Genomic DNA, 25,428 nt, shown 5'->3' with positions numbered 1-25,428 from the left:
AGGGACTGTGGGAACCAATTAATTTGGTGGATCTAATACTCACAATACTCTCGGTCCAACCTGGCTGATGTCTTCTGGGCATTTTAAACAGCACATTTTTGCAAACGGTCTACCTAGGGATGACTAAATGTTGTCCTTAGCCACTGAAATCTCAGCTCATTTCTCCAAAATGTTCTTTTTTAAAATTAAACTCCTTACATTCATTCAGATAAAATTGTGTTTATCACCACATTATTGATTAACATTGTGCTTTTTGCTTTCTTTTCTTGTCTTTTTTAAATCAACGGCAAAAGTCATAGAAAACTCCCGCATGCTTTTGCAATCTAAAGGAGAGAAATTATGCGAAACAGAATAAAGTATAAAACATGCCACTGGTTCATGAACTTCATTATACGAAGAGGGAAAAAAAAGAGCCCCAGCAACAGACAGTTGCCATAGAAACACTCAAGCATCGAATGCTTGTTTACAAGAGACATCTCTCTATTGTTTCTTCAATCCCTTCCGAAGGATGGCAAATCAAAAAGCAATTGAGCATCAAAAAGGAAGAACAGAGATGTTTGAATAGGAAGTTGAACTCAGTACTTCAAAGGTTAAAGGTTTCTAATAATATTGATCCACCCTGTGGGTTGGGTGGGGTTTTTTTTCTCTCTGTTTAGGTTAAATCCCTGCTGTATCACTGATTCATACTTAATTTTCACGCTGGCAAAAATTAAGACAAAAAGTAAGGCACCAAAAAAAAAACCTGCCCTGTATAAACAACAAGCCTCATTAGTTATTACAGCCGAGGTGAAAACATGCAAGTACTTGAGCTGCATGTGTTGTTTCTGGTTAAGATCCCATAAACAGGTTATTTCTTTATGCAATGTCCTATTTTGTCAGTTGAACAAGACGTTGAATCCAGGAATTCAAAAGTATCAGTACAAAAGATAAGGATGGTTTACTCCCAGTCCACGAAGACAGTCCTTTGTCAGAACAAATACTGAGTTATGAGGCGCACATCACCCTTGCTGGTAGTATCAATTTGTTTACCAGACTTCTAATTCCTTGGTAAACATAACAGAGGTTCTTCTTAATTAATGGCAGACTTCTTGGGGGCGGGGATATATAAAACGATATGTTTTCCCCATCTGGCTGATTGGTATTTTCAGTAATGAAACCTACACCATAGCTGTACAGACTATAGTGCTAAGCAGTAACGCAACTGCGTTCTTTATGAAGTCTCCGTATTTATAAATAGCCCGCTGATGGAGATCATAGAGATGCTTTACGCAATCTGCTCGCCAGTCATTTGAGACTATACATAACGTTTGTGGCATGATTGTTTCGTTTGTAGAAAACTATAAAAAATCCATTCAAAATAAAAATTTGATAGACAAATGAACATGCTGCGCATGCTTCAACAGAGCAAGAAAGATGCCTCATATTTTACTTCCTTTGCTGCAGCACATTTTATTACTTGGTAGAGATTCCTTTTTCCTTAAGGATTTTTTCCAAGATTCACTTACGGTGCTCTTGTCATTACATCCAGTCTCAAAATAGTCATAAAATTTGCCTTTACATTCGAGAGCATGGGTGCCTCTTACAGGTTCACAGTTTAGGGCGATGCCCTCTCGCTCGGGTTCATTACCTCCTTTATCGTCATTAAATTTTGCCTTTTCCTGATTACTGTAAGACCTGGTATTAGTGATGAATATTTCATTAGCAGGTATCTGGTCATCACTCCTGTAGGAAGGGGCACTGCCAATGTCATAATCCACCTGCTGGGAACAGCTTGGCAAAGAAATGGAGGGGGGGGAGGAGGAGGAAGAGGAGGAGGAGGAGGAAGAGGAAGAGGAGGAAGTATTTTCTGCACTAGCATTAACAGAGTAGGGTAGATTTAAATAGTGACTGCCACACTCTTGATAGAAGCAGCATGTGTGGAGCTTCTCATACTCTTCCTTTGCCATCCGAAGGCGTTTTCTGTATGGACAGTCCTGAGGCACAAACCACTCTTGTGGCGAGGTGCCACTGAAGGAGCAGGCGGAGAAGCACCAGTTGTTCTGCATGATGATCTCTCCGTGGATTCTCTTCATTAGATTGTTGATGAGGACGGATCTCCGCAGGTAGACTTCAGGATCATCAATGAATTTCAGCTTTTCCAAAGACATGTAAAGAATATGGGCCCGCTCCTCAAACACGGAGATTGTCTGAAAATGCAAGACAGAAGATACAGAACTGAAGGCAACCGGTTTTGTTCCAAGCAAGAAGAAAGAAAATGAAGCAAAGTATTCCCCCTGTGCCACTAGTTATTCTCTTTCTAAGGCGCCAAAATCTGGCTTTTCATTTTGCACCCCCATGTAGCCGGGGACCCGCTTTTGCTTGGCCACAGCATTCACCCAGGTTTAGGAGGTGAGGAGCTGAGCACTACACCACAGAGGCAACTGCAGGGCACGAAGCCGGAATGGCAGAGTAAAATCCAGACGCACAGATCTGGCTCTGTTGGCATGTGGGGTTAGAACATAAAATTGTTGTGCAGTTTTGCTCCAGTGATAGCTAGGAGCTTTTTGATGTAAATGGAGCCAATTCCATCGCCCCCGTGGGGCTTCTACAAAGCTCTAAAGCAAAGCGAAGGTCCCCTCCTGAAGCCTCAAAGTTTGCAAGACACAGCCAGCAGCCATCACCTCACACAGCAAGTGTCCAAGCATTTCATCCACTGCCAGGGGAAGAGGCCCTCCAGCGAGGAGGTCTCCATTTGCCAAGCTCCCTTACACTGCTCTTGTGTATGAAAGCACATGCAGGGAGGGAGGCAGGGAGAAACCCATCTCAAAGCATCACAGCATCTGGAGAGCAGCTGTTGGCCTGTGTACTACACCCTGTGCTCTACAGGACCGGTGGGAACGCAGATAGGCAGGGACAAGGTCAGGAAACGGAGAGAGGATAGGGATTTGCAGAAATCCTGGCTGGACGCCCATAGATTTGTTCTCCCTTCCATGGTCCTTCCAGGGCTCCCTTTCTCAGCACTGGCAGCACGAGCAGGTTACTGCCCCCGGGAGGCCCCAGATTCTGTGCTGTAATCGCTACCCTGGGAATCAAAATAAGAGAGGGGGCAATGCATGCTACTGTAAGCACTATTAACTGATTTTCATTTTTAGTAAGAATTTGGTTTGCGTAGGAGGAGAGCAGCACAGCACAAAGAGAGACTGCTCTAAATCCCCCCCATCTGTGGCTTGATCATTCTTCCCTTTCCCACATGGTTACAGCATTTTTGCAGAGTGGAAGTCGTAGCTATGAGGACTGAAAGAGCTTAAAGCACAGCTGCTTTTCACATCCATTCAGCTCTCCCCAGCCCTCTAGCTCTTTCCACAGCCTGGTCCTGTCTGCAGGGCTTAGAAGCAGCACAGTGCCTCGTAAAAACAAAAATTGGCCGTCTTTTCATGTGAGTTCACAGCTGAAGCTCTTCTTTGTTAGAGAGAGTAATTTTCTATAATAAATGACTCATTTTAAATTATATTAAGCCTATAGGTTAATTTGCGTCCTTTATACCTGCTGCAGCAACAGTCAGTGAAGCCATAAAAGCCTGGAGCAAACCAGTAAGCCTTGAACTGTGATCCTTCTGGAGATACAACCCGGAGGGCCACCAGTAGGAACAAGTTGTCAAAGGCTTTCTACTACAGATGTTTGCCAGCAACCCTCCAGAGAGACGCTCTAGGCCCTACAGTCTCACACTCGCTATGGGACAAGTAATGTCAGAACATAACTCTTTCTTTACTGGACAGCAGAGGTATAAAAAAGTGTATAAGAAATTCAAAGAAACTTGGTGGGCATCCTCCCTGCCCCAGAGCTCAGCACTGCAAAGCAGAGAATGTATTTGTGCCAAACGGAAGAAACGGGTGACCCAGGGCTTGTGACATGGTACACCTCTACAACAGCACAAAACAATGTTGAGGACAGGTCTGTTTTACCAATACCTCTACAACTGGCTTTTATGCTGTAAGAAAGGGATAACCAACTATTCTTCCCCTTTGCAAGGGAAATAGTCACTGATACAAAAATCCAACTATCTAGCCAAGAAAAAAAAAACAACCAACAACTGGCTGAAATCAGAGAGTGATGTGACATGTGGGAGACACACTCACTAACCAGAGCTCATTTCTCAACACCCTCAGTGCTATTTATTCATTGCTCTGGCAACAGACCAGACACCTTCTGGAATTAACGGTGGGGCAGTTTTTCACCTCCCTGGTCAGGTACTTATTCCCAGCCAACACTATTTGCAGCTGAAAATTCCTTTGGCTACTCTTAAGGTACTTGGGAAGCGAGCTCAGTGTTCCTGCTCGTTCCTCCTCTGCGGAAATCCCTCCAGGGAAATAGGATCCCACTGGGCAGACCTCCCTGCCCAGTGTCCCAGGTAGGGATGAGGCACTCAGCATTCCTTGCACCTTAGGCGGCTGCCTCTGCCACACAGGTAACGATCACCTCTGAACTCGCACCACATCTTGACCTGTTCTAGCTTTCTGTCTCGGGGGCCCTGGTGGCACTGTTGCCTACCATAAGCTGTGCTTTAATCAGATTATACTGTATCCTCTCCATTACCAATAGTATGTGGGTAGCACTGGGCTGCCACAGGCCGGGTACGATCCAGCAAGGTATAGATGGTGTCTCAAGGCACAGACTATCCTTAAGCGCATCACCCCAGGTGTTCCATCCCTTACAGGACTGAGCCCTTAATGAACGAGAGCGTACAATCACTCGTAAAAACCCCTTAGATTTCAATTTATGTATTCACTGGCCTGGGAAATGTTTGCTCTAATCCCTCCCCTGCCAGCTTTCATTTAAAAAAATACTCTTTCATTTACTAATCTGTCCTTTTGGAGTTATTAGCTTTTTAATAAACAGGATTAAATACTGAAGCAGCTCGCACTCACTTTCCAAGTCCTGTCTTTCTGGAGGATCTGTAACCCATTTGGGGTACATGGAACCTATTACTGTTTTCTCCCCTGGAAAGAGTTTTGAACGAGGTGGGGGGCGGGGGGGAAATCATAGGCCCTTTTTATTTATATTCTTCCTCTCTGCTGTTTGAATGTTGTTACGGAGCTGTTTCTGTAAGCATGTTCTAAAAACTAACTAAGGACAAAAAAATCTGGAGGGAAAAAAAAAAGTTATTCTCAGTGTTTCCATTTACAGTTGTTATAAATGAAGAAATGCCTCTGCTTCTTAAGCAATTTGATGACAATAAAACAATAAATGCGAACAAGTGACAACTATTTGTTTCTGCGCAAACAGCTGGATCATGCTCCTAATTTCAGCCGAGTATTTCAGCCTTCTGGAAATGGGTCAATCGAGTGTTACTAAGCATCTGAAACTCGGAGTAAAAATAATGACTATGAGAAAACATACTTTATGTGTACAGCTGCTGAGTGGTGGATGAAAATCCTCTTCTTCCACATATTTCCTTTTAAAGTATGTGATCTTGGAAGTTGTTACAGGATTTGAAATTCCCCTGTAATGTGATCCTGCGGGTAATAAATCAGATATGACAAATGACATGCGGTTTGCCGGAGGTTCTCCAAACAAAATACTTTTCATTTCCCGTCGCGCTACGGGAGAACTCCACCGCATATTTTCACATTGGTTCGCAGCCACCAGAAAGGAGCCCCCACCTGACGGGCACGCTCCGCGCCGGCCCGGGCAGCCGAGGGCGAGTCACCGGGCGGCGCGGGGAGCGGCTGCGCCCCCAGGGCGCTCGGCTTCGGCAAAACTTTCGCTCCGGCACCGGGCGGCGGGCACCGGGCGGCAGCCTCCCGCGGCGCGTCCCCCGCCCCGGCCGCTGCGGCGCCCGGTGACCCCCGCGCACCTGCGGCCGCCCGGGCCGGCCCGCGGGAGCGCCCCCGCCCTCGGCCCGCGCCCCCGCCGCCGTCCCGCCGCCCCCATCGGCGCGGTGCCTACCTGCGGCGGGGGGCCCGGCGGCCGGCGGGGCGGCGGGGCCGGGGCGGCCGCAGCAGGGCGGCTCCCAGAGGGCGCGGTAGGCGGCGAGGTCGGCGGCTCCCTCGGCGGCGATGGGGCGGCCGAGCCGCTGCATGGGCAGCACCAGGGTCATCGCGGGCGCCAGCACCTGGAAGCGAAGCAGCGCGGTGAGCGCCCGGCACCCCGCCGCCCCCCCGCCCCGCCGCTCGGTGGCCCCGCGGCGTCGCACCGCTGTGGACGCGCACATAGCAAATACCCGCGGATACGTCTGGCACGGGCACACTCTCCCCCGCTTTCCTTCTTACGGCAGGAAAATGACCGGAGCCCTCTCCCACAAAGGGCGCGGGGTCCTCGGCCACGGGAGTTGCTGCGCGCCCCCCCGCCCCGCTCCCGCCGGCCCCCGCCCCCCGGCCCCGCTCCCGCCGGCCCCCGGCCCCGCTCACACACCGGCACGGATCCGCTCACTCGCTTCCCATTTTCTGCCGGCGGTGTTGGCACGGCGCGCTCGGCACCGACGGCCCTGCGAGCCTGTGTGCCTGCGTGTGCCTGCGGTGCGTGTCTCCGTGTGTGTGCGCGCCGCGGGGTGTGCGAGTGCGTGTGTGTGTGTGTGTGTGTGTGCGAGAGAGCGCGCCCAGCAGTTAGGGATCGCGTTTCTTTCTTCTTTCTTCCCTCCCAAACGAAGCAGACAGCAGAGACTTAGGTAGTTGTTTCCACTAGCCCCGATCGGACTGAACTGGATCTGCCTCCAGTCAAAACACTGCGAGACTAAGACAGAAAATTGGCTCCGGTTTCAAGCCGTGAGTTGCAGTCCCACCGGAGCCAAGCACAACATCGGCGGAGCGGGCGGAATATTAAGCAGGAGCGGGGACTGGAGGGCCAGCGCCAGGCTGCGAGCTGCCTCCTGCCGCGCCAGCAGGCGGGAGGGGAGGGGAGGGAAGGGAGCAAACTTTCCGCGAGGGGCTAGGGATGAGTTCATAGTCACCTATTTCTTGGCAGAGGAGCGCCGAACAATGCGCCCAGACGCGGCCCGGCCCCTCCCTCTCCTTCCTCCTCCTCCTCCTCTCTCGAAGAAAGCGGGCTGTAGTTCCCCTCGGAGGAAGACGAGGGCCCGGGCGAGCAGCGGGAAGGAGGGGCCGCAGGTGGGCAGGTGGAATTTCAGCAATTGTTTGTGTTAGCAGCTGAGCGCTCTCGAACAAGAGGAAAAAATAAACCGCAGCAGAAGAGGGAGGAAAAATAAATCATTCACATCTGCCAGTTGTTTTCTTAAATCCTGGAAGAATTCACAAGGCTGCTACTTTATTGAGCAACGGGCTTCCAGCATGTGCTAACTTTCTGTTCCAGAGATGCCTGCACGCGTAGGTCTGCCCTGCGCTCCTCACTGGGGCAGAAGAGGGGAGACGAAGGGGATACCAGCTGAAATCCCCAAGCAGCTGGCCTGTGAAGGCCGCCAGACCTCACCGCCATTGCACCGCAGGGTGCCTAAACCCCTTCCTCAGAATCAACCGACCGATCACGTGCTGCATGTGGCTCTCAGTCATTTTCTTGCAGTAGCCCATTAATGCCACCTTCGTTTTCCTGGGCAAAGAGACAATGACATGGGGGATGGCAAGCCGCTAGACTGGCCCTCTGGAAGTTATCCCTGCCACAGACAATATATATTATTTATTCCCCACACCTCTTTGTTACCAGTGGAATACTGACACATGGAAAGACTGCTCAAAACAACACGTGGGTCAGTCTGCTGACCTAAGAGCAGGGCCAAAAAGTGGCCCAAGCACCAGCTAAAAAGGCATATATATTGTAGCTGAAAAGATTACGCTGTCATTAGAAAGCACCCATGGACTCTTCTCATTAATCTGCACTGAGGAATCACTCACAGGGAGACATCAATCTTCTCACGTTGGCATGATGTCAACACTCAGTGTTTGTCCTTAGAGAATAAGGGTTGGAAGAAACTCACTGCTGCTTTGGGAAAGTCAGGATTTCTTTGCCTGTAATGAATTCGACATCTCTTTGTGGAATTTTTTAATGAGAACTGGAGATTTTGACTGTGCTTTTTTTTTTTTTTTTTTTCCCATATTTCATCACAAATAGGTCTTTCTATGCTTAAGCAGAAATGGGAAGGAAGGAGAGAAAGAGGGAAGGAGGGAGGGAAGGAAGGAACGAACGGAGGAGGGAAGGAATGAACAGAGGAGGGAAGGAAAGAAGTGTTGGGATGCCTTCTGTACGGTGCTGCTGATTTATCTGGGAAAAACCCCGAGTTCTCTGGACCACCAGTAAAGTAAATGAACTGCTTCTGCTATTTACAACATGCAAAATTAATAGCGGCAGGCCAGTTAACTTCCATAAACAGCTACTGTCCATGCACATTCTCCGTGTTTCCAAACTGTATAAAAACAAGGCATAAATATTAGAGCTTCCCAAGGAAAAAACAAAACAAAACAACCAACCAGAAAACTAAAGCCCCAAACCAAGCTTGTAGGACTCAGCATGCATTACAAAGCTGTATAGGTGGCACTCAGCTACATAATAAGCCTCATTTTGTAGCACAGGACTTGCTTCAGCACACAGAAGCTGAGAACCAGGCTTTTAAAAGGGCTTGTGGCTCTGGGCATGCTATTTGTTCCCGTTTGATTTTCAGAAGCACCGATTTCCAGCTGCTGTAAATGAGGGGGAAGGGAGCTGTGAGTACTCAGCACATGGGGAAAGTCAGCCTCCCTGAAGGTGGTTGGACATGGCAAAACTGAAAGCCTGAAGTATGAGGTGGTATTTACTGAAAAAGCGCTACCGGACCTAGCTTGACAAATAGGACCTCTGGCATTGCTCCTGAAGAGCCAACCTACTGTTTTTCCCCATTAAGGGTGGCAAAATCCACTCTCGAGTATCTTGCCAGAAGTCATGCAGCAAATCAGCGTCAGAGCCAGAAATAGAACCAGATCTCATCGTCCCCCAGCCGTAAGCCCAACCCATTTCTATTACATTATCGTATGCAATGGAGGGATTTCATCCAAAATCCCGTTTGTTTCAATGAGACTTTGCAGAACAGCACACGCATTGTTACATTTCCATTAACGCCACTGGAAATAAAGGATGAAAGATGTACATTTGAGTATACAATGCATTTACTATACAAAATTACAGCAAAAGGTTGACACTGAGGGCTGGATTCAATTTTGAAAAATCCATTTGGGAGCCTTGCGTGGCCTTCAGTGGCATGGAAGCCAGGCACAGTTTTTATTGAACCCAGCCCTCCATCCTTAGGCTACCACAATTTTTCCATTTTGTCAGCCAAATGCATGCGGTGTGAGGACACCCTGAGGCATCTATAGCAGCCTGAAGGTTAAAATGTCAAACTTTTTCCGTGTGCAGTTTTACACAGTAAGACTACTACTATACATTGCTACGCTACTCCATTTGCTGGGGTTTTCACTCACTATTCCTCCAGAGCCATTATGATGTTAATGAGAGAACTGTAATGATGCCATTCACGTTATAACAAGCCTGATGCGATGTCAGTGAAAAGGGCTCTTTATACAGTTCCAGAATGCCTCTAAAAACCCAAACTTAAATATAAAATGCTTGTGATGACAACAATGCTGCCGGTCTCACCAAGATCATTAAAGACAAGGGAATACACTTCAGATGGCTATTCCTTTCTTAACTCCTGGGTTTGTACCCAAGTATTGCAGTGGTTTCAGTCTTTATCGTATATTCGGGAGCGTTTCCATTGCATAACAACATGGCTTGAGGAAATCAGCGTTTCCTTACTGTACTATACCATTGTTAACATCTGGATTGCAGTGCTTAGAAAACAAAATTGCCGTCATTTTGGTAGCTGTTACCTTTCTGGCTTTATAGAAAATTCACACTGCAGAAGTGATCAGAAATCCCCGCGCACAGGCACTGCATGCAGGCTGTGCAGACCCACAGTCTGAGAAAGCAAGTGACAGCCAGAAGAAAGGGAAAGGCATAATCACATACCCAGACTAGTGAACATACATTAAAAACAACAAAAACCAACTATATCTCATGCAAACAATTCCAGCCTAACCTCATTGTATTTATGGTTGCTGCAACAAAAGTTTGGTATCACCAACTTAGCCGAGGGAGGCAGGGCATCCTGCGGGCAAAAGCGTCATGGAAGAGGGCATAAAGGCTCCCCTGGGAGCAGCAGATATGTGCCCGAGGATGCCAGCATCACTGGCGAAGGGAGCAGAGCCATGCAGTAGGGACAATGGTGGAGTGATGACAGCTAAGGCGGAGCTGAGACAACCTAGCATGTGAAAATAAAACACTAGATGCAGGCAAATAAGCAGGAAAGGCAGGAGGTGGATTGGCTCTGACCACAGCAGTGGATAGCGGAGAGGATGTTGGGAGCTTGTGTTTAAACAGATCAAATTGGCTGATATGTCACAAGTTCAAGGAGGAGGAAGTTACAGAGATGGGAGATAACAAGGGCCTTGATTAAAATGTTTATTGTCTGGATAGATATGTGTGGAGTTGTAGTAACATTATGAATGAAGCAGTGGAAACACTGGGGACACTGAATCGCAGCACACTCCGGCAGCCCTGTCACATTATGGGAAAGCAGAGTGGCAAAGACGATCCCTGCGCTTAGGACTCTGGAAGCTAGGCTGCCAGAAATGGAAAAGCTTCTAGAATTGGCCATGTTGGATTTAAACTGAAAATTTGACTTCCAAGAGGCAGGCCATGGGTTGGGAGCAGACAGAGAGATCTCCTCCTTCCCTGTTGACATAAAACTGCCAAGAAGAACTGCAGTATCCCATCGTGCCAGTGCAGAGAGGTCCCTGGCCTGTGGTGAGGTTGATGCAGAGCCACACACCGGAGACTGCAGGGAGGAGGCAGAGAGAAGAGGGGATGAGAACAGGTGGCAGCGAGACAGCGTGGGCCCCAGGCAGCGATGGCTTTATGTTCCTCCAGCTGCACCTCAGAAGCACATGTAACACTGTGTAACGTAAGCATGATAGAAGAACGAAAGGGTTAAGGCTGGCTGAAATAACTAGACTGGTAGAACAACAGGTCTGTGTGCCAACGGGGTCAATTCAGCTTTTCATCCTTTGGAGGTATAGATAAACTATAGACCTGCCAAGTCTAGTGTTTTTCCCTGTGTTTCTTGGCCCTCACTTCAGGGAATTTCAAGGAATGTACTGGTTTTTTCTTTTTGCTTTCTTTTTTTCCCCCCTTCTTTTTCTAGAGCTGGACTTACCATTTGGTGGAAAAGGAATTAACTTGATATGAGAAATTGATTTCTTTGTTAAGACACAGCCCTTCCTTGGAAGTGTTTCAAAGGTGTCTTGTTTAACTTCTGTCCTAATGTAGATTATACAACTCCAGATGCTTGAGTGTGTCTTTCTCAAGACAGAATTCCAAGCAAATATTTATCTAACTTTCCCAATTCCCACATGCTAATTTTTTTTTTTTCTTTTCATATTTCTCACTTGAATCCTTCCCAGAAAGACTTTCTGAAGTTACTCTGTCCCAGTTTGTCAGAGTCCCCTGGTTTACTTTGCAGGCATTTTTCAGAGGAAAAAAAATGACAAAAAAAAAAATGTTCTTTTGAATTCTTAACAGTTGTGCTTTCTCCTGTTCTGGTTTCTATGAAGCAGAGCTAGAGAAGGTTTCTATAACTGACAGAAAAGAGATTTCCTCTTTTGTTTCTTTGTAGGTATATGTCACCTATCAGTACTCTTGGTAGCCTATATGCAATGGTGGTTCTAACAGTTAGAGCTTGCCCCAGAAATTATGCAAATCATGAATACAAGTAAATTTGCAGTCTTCTGGTTGTGGTTTTTTTTGTTTGTTTGGTTGGTTGGTTTTTTTCCCCCACAAGGCTCTGGCAGATATGAGAAAAGGTGGCATCAAGTTTAGTGCAGCCATCTCCTGAAGGCTGCTTTGCCTGCCTGCTCAGGGAGAACAATAAAGCCCCATGGTATTTATTTCAGTAAGCATAAATATTTTTTCCAGTGTTCTTAGCCAAAATGTCTCGCATGCTCTCAGCCTCCACCCTGCTGGTGGCTGCGTGGCCCTGCTAGACACATAAAGCTGTGTCCCAGATCCACTTAGCTCAGTGGGAGTTCAGTTTGCAAAACGTTTCAGTATCCTGAAGGTAAGAGGCGGTCCTATTGCTGCAAACTGTAACTGACAGCATTTCTGATTAGTTAACCTTTGTAACGGGTTTTGACACTGATTATGTGTTAGATGTTGTTATTGGGACTGAAGTCAGAGAGAAAAAGGTGTCCCAGCAGTCAGGAAGGGCTGAGAAAAAGCAAAGCCCTTCTGTTACAGGAGACTTCCCAAATCGCAAGGCACTTCTCGTCATTTGTTCTTTAAAAGGGACCAATTAAAACCGCTTCCCCACTTAACTTTCACTCTGGTGCAGCAGCACATGCATGTCACTGGCACCATAATTTAGATGGTTTATGGGGTTAATTATATTGCCTTCTTCACTTTTTGTCTGTTGAAGAAAGTAAACAAAACTAACAAAAAAGTGTTTTGGAACAAAGAGCAAGTTGTCTCCCACTTTGCTGTGTGCTACTTTCCACGAAGAATGAGAGCTATTATTATTCTTTTACAAGTTTCCTTCTAAGGGAAATAAACACCAAAGGTAGGATTCCAAGGAAATGACTCACAACTATTGGCAACAGGCTCCGAAAATTGGATCCAGTCTTTGCAAAAGCCTGTAGCAGAATACTAACCCCTCTTATTGCAAAATAAACTTTTCCCAGATGAGCTGCACATCAGCCCTGCGCATGTGTGCGCATGTGTGTGTGTGTTAGGAAGCGGAGACAGGAACAGAACCCATTTCTCACGTCTCCCCCTCTTCCCTCCAGGGCACCGCTTCTGATGCCATTTTTAGCTGGAAGCTGGAAATCTTTAATAACCGACTGAGTCATCCTCAGGAGAGGGAGGGAAAGGGATGTGCCTCACCTTGCCAAGCAGCGTGCTGCCAGCCGGCCGTCCCCACCCGCAGAGACCCCCAGGAGAGCCGGGCCCATTCACTGCAAGGATCTACAGGAGCTGGGAGGAACCTTTATCCTACCACTGTAAAAATGAGGGGCAGAGTGGGGATAGGATTTTTTTTTTTTTTCCCCAGTCCCTTGACATCGCAATGAATTCAGCAGGGCAAGATCAGCTTCCAATAATCTGTTTTCAGTCACCCACTTACCCTTTCAGATGTGCAGAAGGTAACCATGCACCGTGACTCATATTTTATTTCTTAATCAGGAACCCCAGGAACCAGGAATGCAGACACTGAAAAATCAGACAGCTGAGCAAAATCAGTGTGGCAGGATTACCATCTGCAAACAGAACAATCTACTTTGCATATTTATTTCTCAGCTGTTTAAAATTTTGAGTCATAAATGCATATTCTGTATCACTTGTAATGCACATGTTCTAAAACGCTCGTGCTCTCATGTTGGTTTGGGGGGTTTGTTTGTTTGTTTTGTTTCTGACGATGTAAATCTGGTTAGACAAGAGCGACAAAAATTGCAAACCTTACACTGAATTCCTTTGTCGCTTGGTTCTACTTAGACAAGCCTTTTAAATGAAAGAAGCTGGTCTCCTTATTCATTTCCTTTGCAAATTCCTATTTAACCACTCCAAATCAAGATGAAACAAACAGGGATGCTGGTCCAGAGTCAGACTTTTTTTAGAAAGTCCCTTTACAGCGTGCCTAAAACCGATCGGCGGCCAAGTACCTACATAAGACGCTAAAGGTTGCGTTAGTGGAAGTTTTGTGTCTGGTTCAAGGCCTCCAGCATTGCCAGGTAGTTTCTAAAGCCTGTAATTCACTAAGTACCCAACAGACACTTCTTCCAATAGGACCTCTGAGTAGGAACAGTGTTTATATAGACTGTCTGAGACATGCGAATTGTGCTGAACTCCAGCCATAGCTCAACCAGTTATAACCAGCTGTCTGGGTTGGGAAGAAAACCAGGATAAACCACTGTGGCGTTGCCTTCCCGAATCTGCTGGCAGGGTGGCACAGCAAGCTGGGAAGTAGGAGCTCCTCAGAGCCCACTTTGCTGCAGTGTTAACGGGTGAATTTCAATATTCCTAATTGCATGGCTGGTCATTTTCATAACATGAAGAAAGGATCGGCTGGGAAGTGGCAGCGGCTGGGGGGAAGGAGATGCAGAGGGATGAACACCAAGCCAAGGAAGAAGAGTGGAAAAAGGGAAGAAATTCAACAGGTAGCAGAGTATTATTTCTCCCCAGGATTTTCATCCTGTAATCTATGGACTTTGTGAAGAAGAAGAAATGACCTATGGGATCAATTCATTATGCTAGTCCATGATAGAAAACATTTAGTTATCTACAAGTCAAGAATCAGTGTAATCACTTTGGCTATGCCCTTCCTCAGCCTCTTGTGGTGCTCAGCTTTTCCCATTTTCCAGAAGCCCCCTGAGGCGGCTGCGTGAGGCCCGCCAGGATCTGGTCCCGCCTGGTGCTGTCGCTGCTCCCCTTCACTGCTCTGCAGAGACTGAACAAGGGGAATCAGCCCCGACCTGCTGCCAGGGTAGGGGCGCCTGCAGGGAGCACCTTCCTTGGGGGACTGAAGGACTGGTGGACTCAGGGGGAGGGGTCCGAAGCGGCAGTGCTCATGCCATCGCATCCAGCTGGGGAATAAGCCAGGCCAACCAGAACGGTGATCCATGTCCCTTAGCTGCCCCCCGAGGTGGGCACCAGGCGGCCAGCCACCTCAGGGGTGCACAGGGCTATGGTGGATCTCCTCGCACCCCTCCTGGGAAGCCTGCGTGCTCGGTTACCTCCCTGAAATGCCCGTACAGCAACACGTGCAGCGTTGGGAACGGACAGGAGGAATGAGAGATCTGTGTGGCCGCAGGGCCACGACCTCATTGCAGTTACAGAGGTATGGTGGGATAGCGCACATGACTGGAATGCCATCGTGGATGGTTATGTAGATTTTAGGAAAGACAGGCCAGCAGGGAGAGGTGGTGGAGTCGCTCTCTGTGTAAGGGAGAACTGGAATGCATTGAGCTCTCCCAAGGGGTGGGTGCAGAATGAGTCAAGAGACGGTAAAGATTAAGGGGCAGGCCAATACTGGGGACACTGCTGTGGGTGTCTGCCACAGGCCACCTGGTCAGGAGGAGGAAGTCGATGAGGCCTCCTACAGGCAGCTGGAGGCGCCTCACGATCACAGGCCCTGCTTCTCATGGGGGACTTCAACCGCCCCGGTATCTGCTAGAAAGACAACAAAGCTAAGCACACACAGTCCAGAAGGTTCCTGAAAAGCATTGGTGATAACTTTTTGACATAGGTGGTGGAGGAACCGAGGCAAGGTGTGCTGCTTGACCTTGTACTCACAAACAAAGAATGGCTGGTTGGGGACATGAAGGTTGGGGCAGCCTTGGCTGCAGCAACTATGAGATGGTGGAGTTCAGGATCCTGCATGGAGGAAACAGGGCAATAAGTAGGACTGGAACCCTGGACTTCGGGAGAGCTAACTTTGGCCTCGTCGAGGACCTACTTGGAGGAATCCCATGGGTTAGGGCTCTGGAAGGGAGGGGAGTCCACGAGGCTAATATTCAAGCATCATTTCCTCTGAGCTCAAGATGGGTACATCCCTATGAGTAAGAAATCAAGCAAAGGGGGCAGAAGACCTGCCAGGATGAGCAAGGAGCTTCAGGCAAAACTCAAAGATAAGGTGAAAAAAGGTACAGACCATTTGGGAGGAATACAGGAACATTGTCAGAACATGCAAGGATGCAATGAGGAAGGCCAAGGTCCATTTGGAATTAAATCTGGTGAGGGAGGTCAAGGACAACAAGAAGGGCTTCTTCAAGTACATCAGCAGGAAAAGGGCGACTAGGGGAAACGTGGGCCCACTGCTGGATGAGGTGAGTGCCCTGGTGGCAAAGGACACCGAGAGGGAGGAGTTCCTAAATGCTGCCTTTGCTTCAGTCTTCACCACCAAGGCCAGCCCTCTGGCTTCCCAAATCCTGGAGGCAAGAGAGGAAGTCTGGAGAAAGGAAGGCTTTCCCCTGGTCAAGGAGGACCGTGTTAGACATCACTTTAGCAGACTTAACACCCACAAATCCATGGGCCCCGATGGGATGCACCCATGAGTGATGAGGGAGCTGGCAGATGTTATTGCCAAGCCTCTCTCCATCTTTGAAAGGCCATGGAGGACAGGAGTGGTGCCTAAGGACTGGAGCTCATGAGGCAACTGGGCAGCACAAATCACTGTAACCAGTAAGAGACTTTCAGCAGGAATGGACGAGTCATTCACGCCTGTGCTCTGAGGACATCTCCCCAAAGACAGGCTTTCTGGGCAGCGTCAGAAACTACAGTGCTAAGATAAAATGTCATATTTTGATGCAGAAATTCATATTTGAGTGATTCCCCCCATCCTTGAGACTGACACATTCAGATTGACTCTTACTAACGTGACTTTGTCCATTACTTTCTCAGTCTCCTTCTCTGCGTCCTTGTTTTCAGACTTCCACTTTTACGATCTATAAAGGCAAGCAAACAAAAAAAGATCAATTTTATCAAAATTTAAAAGATTTTTTTTATTTTTCAGTTTACAATGCAGACCCCAAAATATTAATTTTTTTTAAAATAAAACATTTCAAGTTCAGTTTTCATTTTACGACAGCCTATTGATTTAATAGCTAAGGAGAAAGTAATCTCTAAAACCAGGGCAAAGTAATACTTTATACATAAAATGTATGTGATGTACTTATATAAAATAATTATGCAACCAAGGAAAGGGGGGGGAGGGCGGCAGGGAAGAAATCTTGTACAGACAAAATTGAGGTGACAAAAGCAGCTGAGGTAATGAGAGTTAATATAAGCAGATCACAGACATTTATAAGAAAAGCATTCCTCTGCACAATTTGTCATTGGAAAAGCAGAGATGTAGATTTCCACTGTCATTGGGCCAATAATATTCTGCTAAGATGTGCATGCAATTACTTAACTGGTGCTACAGAAAGTGATTATTCCTTTTACTTGAATAGTAGCGTACCAAACTTCAAGTTATTCTGAGAATTCATTTTTGTTTAGAGAACTGTTTTGAGGCGTATGTCCTTATCAAGGCTGGCTCTCCTAGCTCTCTGATCCACGCTAGTGGTTCTTCCTTTAGCACTGGAAGCTGTTTTTTATTAGCACTTCATTTTTCGGGAGTACTTTTACTGCCATGAGTAGGAACTATTTACAAGGATAGCACAGTTCAATGTGGGTGATGTTCCCAGGGACCAGGAAGGACCATGTGTCCTAGCGGAGTCTCCTGTGCGTGCTCCTGGCCAAAGGAGCAGGTAAGGGTGCGGAGAAGAGAAAACCACAGGTGTGTTCAAGCCAGAGCAACCCAGCTCTCCGCAGGAAATTCCCCCTCCTCTACCCAGAGGCAGCTTCAGGCTGAAGGAGCGCCAGGAACTAAATGCTGGGCCCAGCACTGAATGAAGAGGATTTACTTTCCTCTACCACAGACCTCGGTAGTCTCTAACGTCCAGAAAGGTAGACAGTGTTGATGTGTGGGAGGAACGGCATTTTAAGAGCAGGATCTGGTGTGATGGCAATTACCCAAAGCTGTTCCTGCTTGCCTGCTCCAAAACCTCCGTGTAGCTACTGCACAGCTGTGTCAGCCCTCTTGTTTATCCATATGGCGTGTCCTGGACTACATCTAAGCTCTAGTGACTGGGGAGATGCCTGAGCTAAGTCCTATGAAGTTTTCTGACTGTTGTGAGTAATAGCTGGGGACACGCAATTGCTTTAAACAAATCTGTGCAGCAATACTCATAATTTCAATGGAATACACTATTCCCCAAATTTCAAAAAACAGGAAGAGGACGATATTGGGAAGCACTTGTATATTCCTTTGTATTTTCACATTGTGTACACTATATTGATACTCGCTCCCGTGCCCATATCCATCTTCACCTTCATCTCCAGGAGCAATAGCAAGGACACTGTATAACCAGTCTTTCTCAAGCATGAACTCTGGAGCTGAACATGACTTTTTTTTTTTTTTTTTTTAAGGAGAGGGATTTTTAAACCTCACTATCAGTTCATCCACCAAACCACCAAGAAAAACTGAATAACTCTCACCTTCAGTTCAATTATTCAGTTAATTCATTTTTGTCATTGCAATGAAATTGCAATATGAACTCTAAAATAAAATTTAGATCTCACGTTAAATCCCTGAAGTATTTTTTTGCTCCAGCTTAGCTGCTGTTCCACGATAATGAATTAAAGACTCACTTCCTTCCCATGTCTACTTCTGCTTGATGTATTTCTGTTCATCCTCTCTCTCAGTTACACAAGCTTTCTGCTTTTCACAAAAGGAGAAAATACTTTCCTCTCCCCACTTCCAAGGACCAGACTGTGCCAGCCCAGCTCCCATTGAACAGTTCCTCAAAGCTTACCTTACTCCATGAACAGTTCCACTGAATGCCTGAATAAAGCTGGCAGAACCTGGCCCCAAGAAGAACAATCCCATCAGTCCAAAGAGCAAAACAAGCCTGCAGCAACATCGCAGGGTACAGCTCCGAGAGGCACCAGCCCAGCTTGAGGACAGACAGAAGCAAGGTGCCAAGTTTGTGTTACAGTCTGGAAGAAGTTTGCGTAAGGTTACTGGAGGATTACGCAGAACTGGAGGGGTGATTCGCTTCTGATAGTCTGCTCGAGCAACTTACTGTTATGAGCTAGGGAAATACACCCCAGTTGTCTTTAATAGAAGTAACTCGCAACCTCTGAAGGATATATCATCTTAAAAAAGAAATCCCAACAGCTAAAAATCTGGATGCTGAGAAATGTACCATTCAATTACAAAGTAAATTATATGAGCCTCCTGTGTGTTGTTCTGCTCTCAGAAAGCATTAGCAGCTTCCTACTACTTTACAGTAATAACAGCAATTTCTTTACTTAGAGAAGCACAGTAAATCAGAAATAAAAGGTCCTCAAGAAAAATATATCTTGGCATCAATTCCTAATCAGAGGGGCACAAAAGGAGTTAAAAACCAGCAGAGCATAGCAAAGGATTGAGAAATAAATTGGTAGGAGAAATTATTCTGGGAGCCAGAGTGGGTCACAGTAAGTTAAACCGTTGACTGTGTTTGTTGTCTGAAATTATTCCAAAAGCAAAATTGTTCCAAGAGAGAAGGATAAATATCCCCGAGTAATCCAAACCAAAAATCAAATATAAAAGCAAGAATATTATTTAGTTGGATTCCAAGCCCATGTCATCTTGAAGGAAAAAAAAACCTCACCCAGGTTTTGCTCTCTATTTGTTTCTAAGTATGGAGGCTGAAGAGAAAAGCATTAGGGGAATGCGGGGAATTTCAGGGAGGGCACTAAAATTTTCTTACTCAGTTTACATACTGTGTATGTTTTCAAATATAGCTGATTTTGCCTCCCAAAATCTGATCTGGATAATACAGAACACTTACTGTGTTTCAAAGTATACTTGTACAAAGGAAGTAATCACTTCAATAGAAGCACAAAGTTAAATATATAAATTTGAACGCAGATTTTAGAACTGGGGTTCATTCTCAGGGCTGCTATACTCTGCAGCAGGGTACTGGTTAGCCTAAGTCTGAACCACCTGGTACCACTTTAGCAATTTCATACATAGGTGTAAACATGAAGGCTTTTAATAATTCCAGAGTATGTAATGACATTTGGTGTTTCAGGTCTTTCTATGTCTGTGTGCTAGGAACTACACACCCGCTGTGAAGTTAAAACCAGAAGTAAATGCATAGCTAAAGAAGGAGTAAACAATTATCTCTGCTAGTTTAGCAATAATTTAGCTTTAACAGATAGCATCACAAAACCTAAATGAATGGATTTGCTCTTTACTCATAATCATCAACGAAAGCAACCAAGCCAGTTACCTGCCATTGCTGCTCTGGGGCCATCCTGGTACAAGGCAGCACAATGCATCAGCATTTCAAATTCCATATTGAAGGATTTTGTTTGACTTTTTTTTTTTTTCTTTTATCTCTGAAGTAAATACCTCCACATGCATTTTAGAGGCTGTTGCTTTTAAAGGGACTTCTATTTCAGCTGATAAAGTATCATGCACTAAAGTTGGTTTAAAATAACAAAACGTAATCCCCCCTGTGCATACAGTAACTTACCTTTCGGGCTTCAGCAGGCTAACACAATTCTTTTCACCCAGAGAGCTTCAAGGGCAAACAATACTAGTATCTGTAAAGTATCAATTTTCCTTCATTTTTATGCTGCCAAGGACTCTTCCAATAATGCTTCTTTTTCCAACCATTAGCTAGATTTAGAAATAAATATATGTAAGAAATACAAAAGAACTGATGGATATGGAAGTAGACAAAAGCAACAAGTCTGGAGACCTCCTTCTTGTCCAGTCTATCTGAAGAGCTTAATAAACTTGTTTGAAATTACTCTGCAAATCAGCAGCATTTTTGAGACAAAAAAGGGAACAAACCCAACTGAGTTGAATTCAGTGTAAGTCTATTCAATTTAGTTAAGGATTTTTTTACTGGTTTAGTGGTTATTTCCCAGTATTGATGCAGGGTTATTACTACAATACACGAGCCAGCTACTCCTCCTACAGGTCAGCACATTGAGATCTCTGTTGATGAGAAAACAGTCCTGGTGTTTCAGAAGGTGGCATATTTTTTATCAATGCCCCAGCCCGATTACAGGCAGCGCAGTATTTCTGGAGGGAAACGAGAATTTTCTGCTGTCCCTTGCAGAAGAGATGAAACTGGGATCTCCATTGTTTGCATTCATTAAAGATCTTGTAAGAAATTTCCTAAGAGTAGGTTCTTTAACCTCAAGGCTTTGGCCAAATTCCAACTCAATTACTGTCTACCTGAAAATTCTCCCATTAAATTAGGATCGATATATTTGTCTCCTCCCTTAAACTGGTGAACAGAAGTGGCTTGAACTGCTAAGAGCTTTCTAGGCTTCATCTTCAAACAGGCTCATTTCAGGGTTAGGTTAAGAATATCAATACACTCACTTGACACAGGACTATATGCTGCAATTAGTATTTGTTAAATGTTTCAAATATGCACTTACAAAAGCAAATATTAAAGTGAAAAGCACAGCTCCACATTGTATCCAGAAAAGAAGCCGGGTAAGATCATGTGCAATAACTTGCTGAGAAATCCACTGACAAATGGTTAGTGGATTACAGATGAAGGCTAAGATCTAACTGCAGACCACCATGATGTGTTAATGTTTTTTTCAGATCCCTCTCACATAAACACAACATTTCCATTTCTCATACAAGGCAGAAATGTTTGTTATCCCGTGGTTACATGGACTATAAATTCATTGATTCATTTTACAGCTTTTGTTCTTTTGATTGCAGCATTTACCGGGGATGCTTAATTTGGATTGCCCAGAATGATGTCAACAGTTTCAGTGTATCCTGTATTTTAGGCTGTTGATGTAATAGTTCTTTTGCTGCATGTCTACCTTTTGAGAAAGCTTTCAGTAAAATACTGTTCATAATTAGAGAGGGTGGGGTACGCACTCAGAGAAGAACAACTCCTTGAAATATTTCTGGCAGTGAAATGCTTGCCTAAGGGCAGATCACCCCGTTCCATGGAAAAGCCAAGAAGGAAGAGGAGAAGCAAATCTGCATGCAAGACTCATGGTTCCTAGGGTACCAGCATCCCTGGATCTTTGCAGACTGTCTGGAAACACCTGCTTTTGAATTACCTTCAGCAGTTGCTTTCTCTCAGCTTCCTAGTGATGCTGGTCCTCCCACATCAGTCACACACCACCATCCTCGCAAAGGCTTCCTGGGGTCCAAGCACCAACAGTGGCAACCCTTCCACAGCGACTCTTCTGCAAGGTAATAAGGGCAACCTATGCCCTTGAAGTGGGTCCCTTGCTGTGGGACAAGTGTTCTGGGGGTGGAAGAAGGAGAAAAAAGGATTGTTGTTGGAGGTTTGGGAAATGCCCTGAAAATAACATCAACTGTATTAAAAGTGCAGAATTTTAAATGATGACATTGCTGTACATTTTCTAATTGATTTTTTGAAAGGATGCATTACACCAGAAACAAATAGCAATTTCTGTCCCACCAAAATGACTCTCTATGGTGTTTCAAAAGTATTTAGATTTGTTTCTGCTTGCCCCAATGGATTTCACTTCTAATAGTTTTTACAAGATTTTTTCAAAATACTACGAAAAGCAGTTGGATAGATTCCTCACAGGCAATGGTCAGCAATGTAAAATGCCTCCATATTCACAAATTTTCTCAGGTAGTGGTTTCAGCATCGTATTTAGCTGAGCTAAGCGGATTGCCAGGGAAAGGACAGTTCAGCTCCAGCTGCACGCTTCTGTTCCCCTCCTTGCACTGGCACTGGCACTAATTTAGGCTCTAATTCAGACACACCAGGGAACTGATTCCACTGAAAACTTTTAAAAAATCTTCTTGGGCTTTATCATGATCCTTCAGTCACTCTTGTTGATAGCAAGAATCACAAAAAGACTGCATAACAAAGGTATTCACCACACATATTTGGCACATTTAAGCATAAGCAGAAAAACATTCTTTTGAATATCATACGACACGCAGCAATTTCTATATAGTTATGCTTTAGAGAGAGTATTTCATACTATCTTTCAACAGAAGAAAACACGTGCATCAGTTTTACTGATTAATTTAATAGTATGACATGTCATTTAGTGCCTGGATATATCAATAACGTGGAAGAAAATGGGAACTTAGCAATGAGAATAAGGGCTAAGGAAATCAGCTAAGGCAACAAAGGCAGTCTGCATCAAAAACAGAATTAAAGGGTATTCTCAATTCCCAGTCCCATGCTTAGACCAACGCATACCACCACAGCCTTCCCTTGCTTTATTAACAGGTATGCTCTGGAGCCTGGAAACAGCCAGACTTGCCCTTTCCCCATCAATGCAGCTACTTTACACTATATACTGGTGCTGTCGATGACAGTAGTTTGTATTTGCTGGCAAGCCTTATGTAAAGAAGTTCAGTTAAAAACCCGTGTGCTTGGAAATAAGGAAACATACAGAACGGCTTCATCCCAACTGTCAGCTTGGCTGTATGCGTAACAGATGGTGAAGGCTGAGCGGTTAATGCTATTACTTAGCCTATTGGCCTGGCTTGTGCGCTCCGAAATGTTTTATACTGTCTCAGAAAACTGCAACAAGCTTGTGTGATGATTTGCCACTGAGGCTTACTTGGATCTAGCTACATATTCATGACCTTTAGCCTAGCTGACTGATTTGGAGCTTTTAAAAAAAAGCTGATTAAATAGCTTTTTTTTAAAAAATAGATATGAATGATCTCTACGTTTTATCTCTCTATGATTTCCTAAGAATGCCAGACGTTCTCTGGTGAAGGCATTAATTAGCAAAGGCTTGTGTGACTGTCATTTTAGTCGGTACTTTAGGTCTCTGCATAGGCAGATGAAAATGCTATGACAACATGGAAAATGTGTATTTAATAGGCAAACGGGGTACAAATCTGGTCTCCTTTGGTGTTTAGGTCTGCTCCCTTTCTGAACTGTCGGACCACTGCAACAAGAACTGATAGGACAGGATATAGCTTAGGCTTTGATTATTGACTGCTTATTATCTTTTATATTCTTATTTGTTATTTATGAAGCTGAGCTGGCCTGGTATTCTGAATTTCTGTTTACAGTTAACCTTTAATTGTAAACAGTGGGCTACAGTGATCGAGCTATCTTCATGGCAGTGATTGAAACCAGGACTCTCTCAACTGGGAATGAAAGATGATTTGAAAGCTTCTTACTTCACACTAGCAAAAATGAAAGCAGAATGTCATTTTTGCGTAATGCAATGAAATAATATGAAAGGCTACAAGGGGAGATTTCATTCTCCCTCCAAAATATACATATTAGTTCAACATGATCTTACACAATTTGACAAGAGGATTTTCATTATTAATAAGATGAAATGTAAGGCTTCTAATTAAGTGGAAAACAAACCAGTGTAAACTACACTCAGAACACACAAACCTATTAGGTTTTGAATTTAATAATAAATCATTTATCTAAAGCCCAGCTGATTTGTTGCATGATCTTACTTGATGAGAGTTTATTTCATTTCTGCATTTTTTTCCTTCTATCCTTGCTATTCTTAATGCTGATACAACAGAAAATTTGTTTTTTCAAATCCCTATGCTGAAATGTTGCTACTCAGAATGATTAGCAGGTAACAAAATGTCTTAGTAATAGTCTCATTAATTTGGGGGAAGTAATTTACAAGTAAAATGAAACATCTAATATGAATCAAACACTCAATTAGAACTGCACTGCTAGACAGTAAAAACAAAAATACTAGAGAACGAAAATGGCCGCTACAATTTTCAGTGGGAAAAATGCTAAATATCCCTTACCCATAGGAGTTTTTGGAAATAAGTAACTAGTGACTTCAAAGCCATTTTAAATACTTTCTAATGCAGAATTTGCCACATGAAGACAACTATTCAGAGAAAACCTTTGACCAGTAAAGTTGTATCTGCATACAAGTGCTGTAACGTGGCTCTAGCTGTCCAGAGCAACTGCGGTTGCACAACAAACCATGTAACAGCTATGAGCATTGCACGTAATCCTGCTCAGCTACACGCACGAAACATGGGTGACTGAAAGGTGCCACACATGCAGCTGAAAGCTAATCATGATCCACAGGTTTGTTAAGTCTTCTTTTTTTCTGTGATCTTTGAGTAGAAAATGGCTGTTCATATATAGTGAACAACTACCACCACACAGATAACATACTTATTCTGCCATGTTTTCCCATCTTCATAAACCCTCACTTTTTAAACAACTCTCTCCTAGTTCATATTATCACCTCTTAATAAAGCTCATATAATCCGGAGATAACATTTTGTTTTGGTTTGTTGGTGTTTTGGTGGGTTTTTTTTCTGATGTACCAAATGTCTTCTGACATCTTCTAAAGAATATGGACACAATGTAAGTGCTCCTCTTGATGTTTCTGAAGTACCAAATACGTACCAGTCTCCATATGGAAAGACAAGTTATTTTTAAGTGTATAGCCTTTTGAAAATGCCAGCCTTAACAGCAGCAGGCACCACGTTGTTATCTTATTTGTAGAAGTCCTAGGATTTGCACAGATGACGAGGATGGGTCTAGATGATCAGGATCACATAGCAAAGAAATGCACCCTTCTCTACTGTCACGGGGTAAAAGTCACTAGGCTATGTTCCTTTCATCTGCAGAAATGGGAAGAAACGACAGAAGCTTTTTATACTGTTATACTTCTTACCTTTAGGATAGGAAAAGATGCTTTAATTGTAGCAATAATTCTTTTTTTGATATATGCTTATATGTATTAAAACGTACATACACTCAGGAACATCCTAAAGCAAAGCTGCCACGACAGCCCAGAAAGCTTTTTTCTAATATGTACCACAAAAATCTTTAGAGGATAGTATAGAAGATATAAGCTAGGTCACAGTAAAATTAACACTTGTTACTTACAGAAAGT

The 25,428-nt window shown here is 44.7% G+C and overlaps 1 protein-coding gene across 2 annotated transcripts; it reads right to left on the bottom strand.

The window, feature by feature from the left end:
- Positions 1–914: 914 nt before the first annotated feature.
- SERTAD4 (SERTA domain containing 4) lies at positions 915–11,349 on the bottom strand. Of its 2 annotated transcripts, XM_037405976.1 has the most exons (4): positions 6,391–11,349; positions 5,926–6,091; positions 5,377–5,492; positions 915–2,186 (listed from the first exon to the last, which is right to left on the bottom strand). In XM_037405976.1, the coding sequence occupies exons 2-4, from the start codon at positions 6,074–6,076 to the stop codon at positions 1,419–1,421; spliced, it is 1,035 nt and encodes a 344-aa protein (XP_037261873.1). In that variant the 5' UTR covers positions 6,077–6,091; positions 6,391–11,349; the 3' UTR covers positions 915–1,418. The 2 variants fall into 2 exon arrangements, with proteins under 2 accessions (XP_037261873.1, XP_037261872.1); XM_037405975.1 differs by lacking the exon at positions 6,391–11,349 and having other exon boundaries at positions 5,926–6,376.
- Positions 11,350–25,428: the final 14,079 nt, after the last annotated feature.

This window comes from Falco rusticolus, chromosome 12 (assembly GCF_015220075.1).
Source record: "Falco rusticolus isolate bFalRus1 chromosome 12, bFalRus1.pri, whole genome shotgun sequence".
NCBI classification, from domain to species: Eukaryota; Metazoa; Chordata; class Aves; order Falconiformes; family Falconidae; genus Falco; species Falco rusticolus.
Note: the sequence above shows the minus strand (reverse complement) of the source record. Positions and strands in the feature narration are given on the sequence as shown.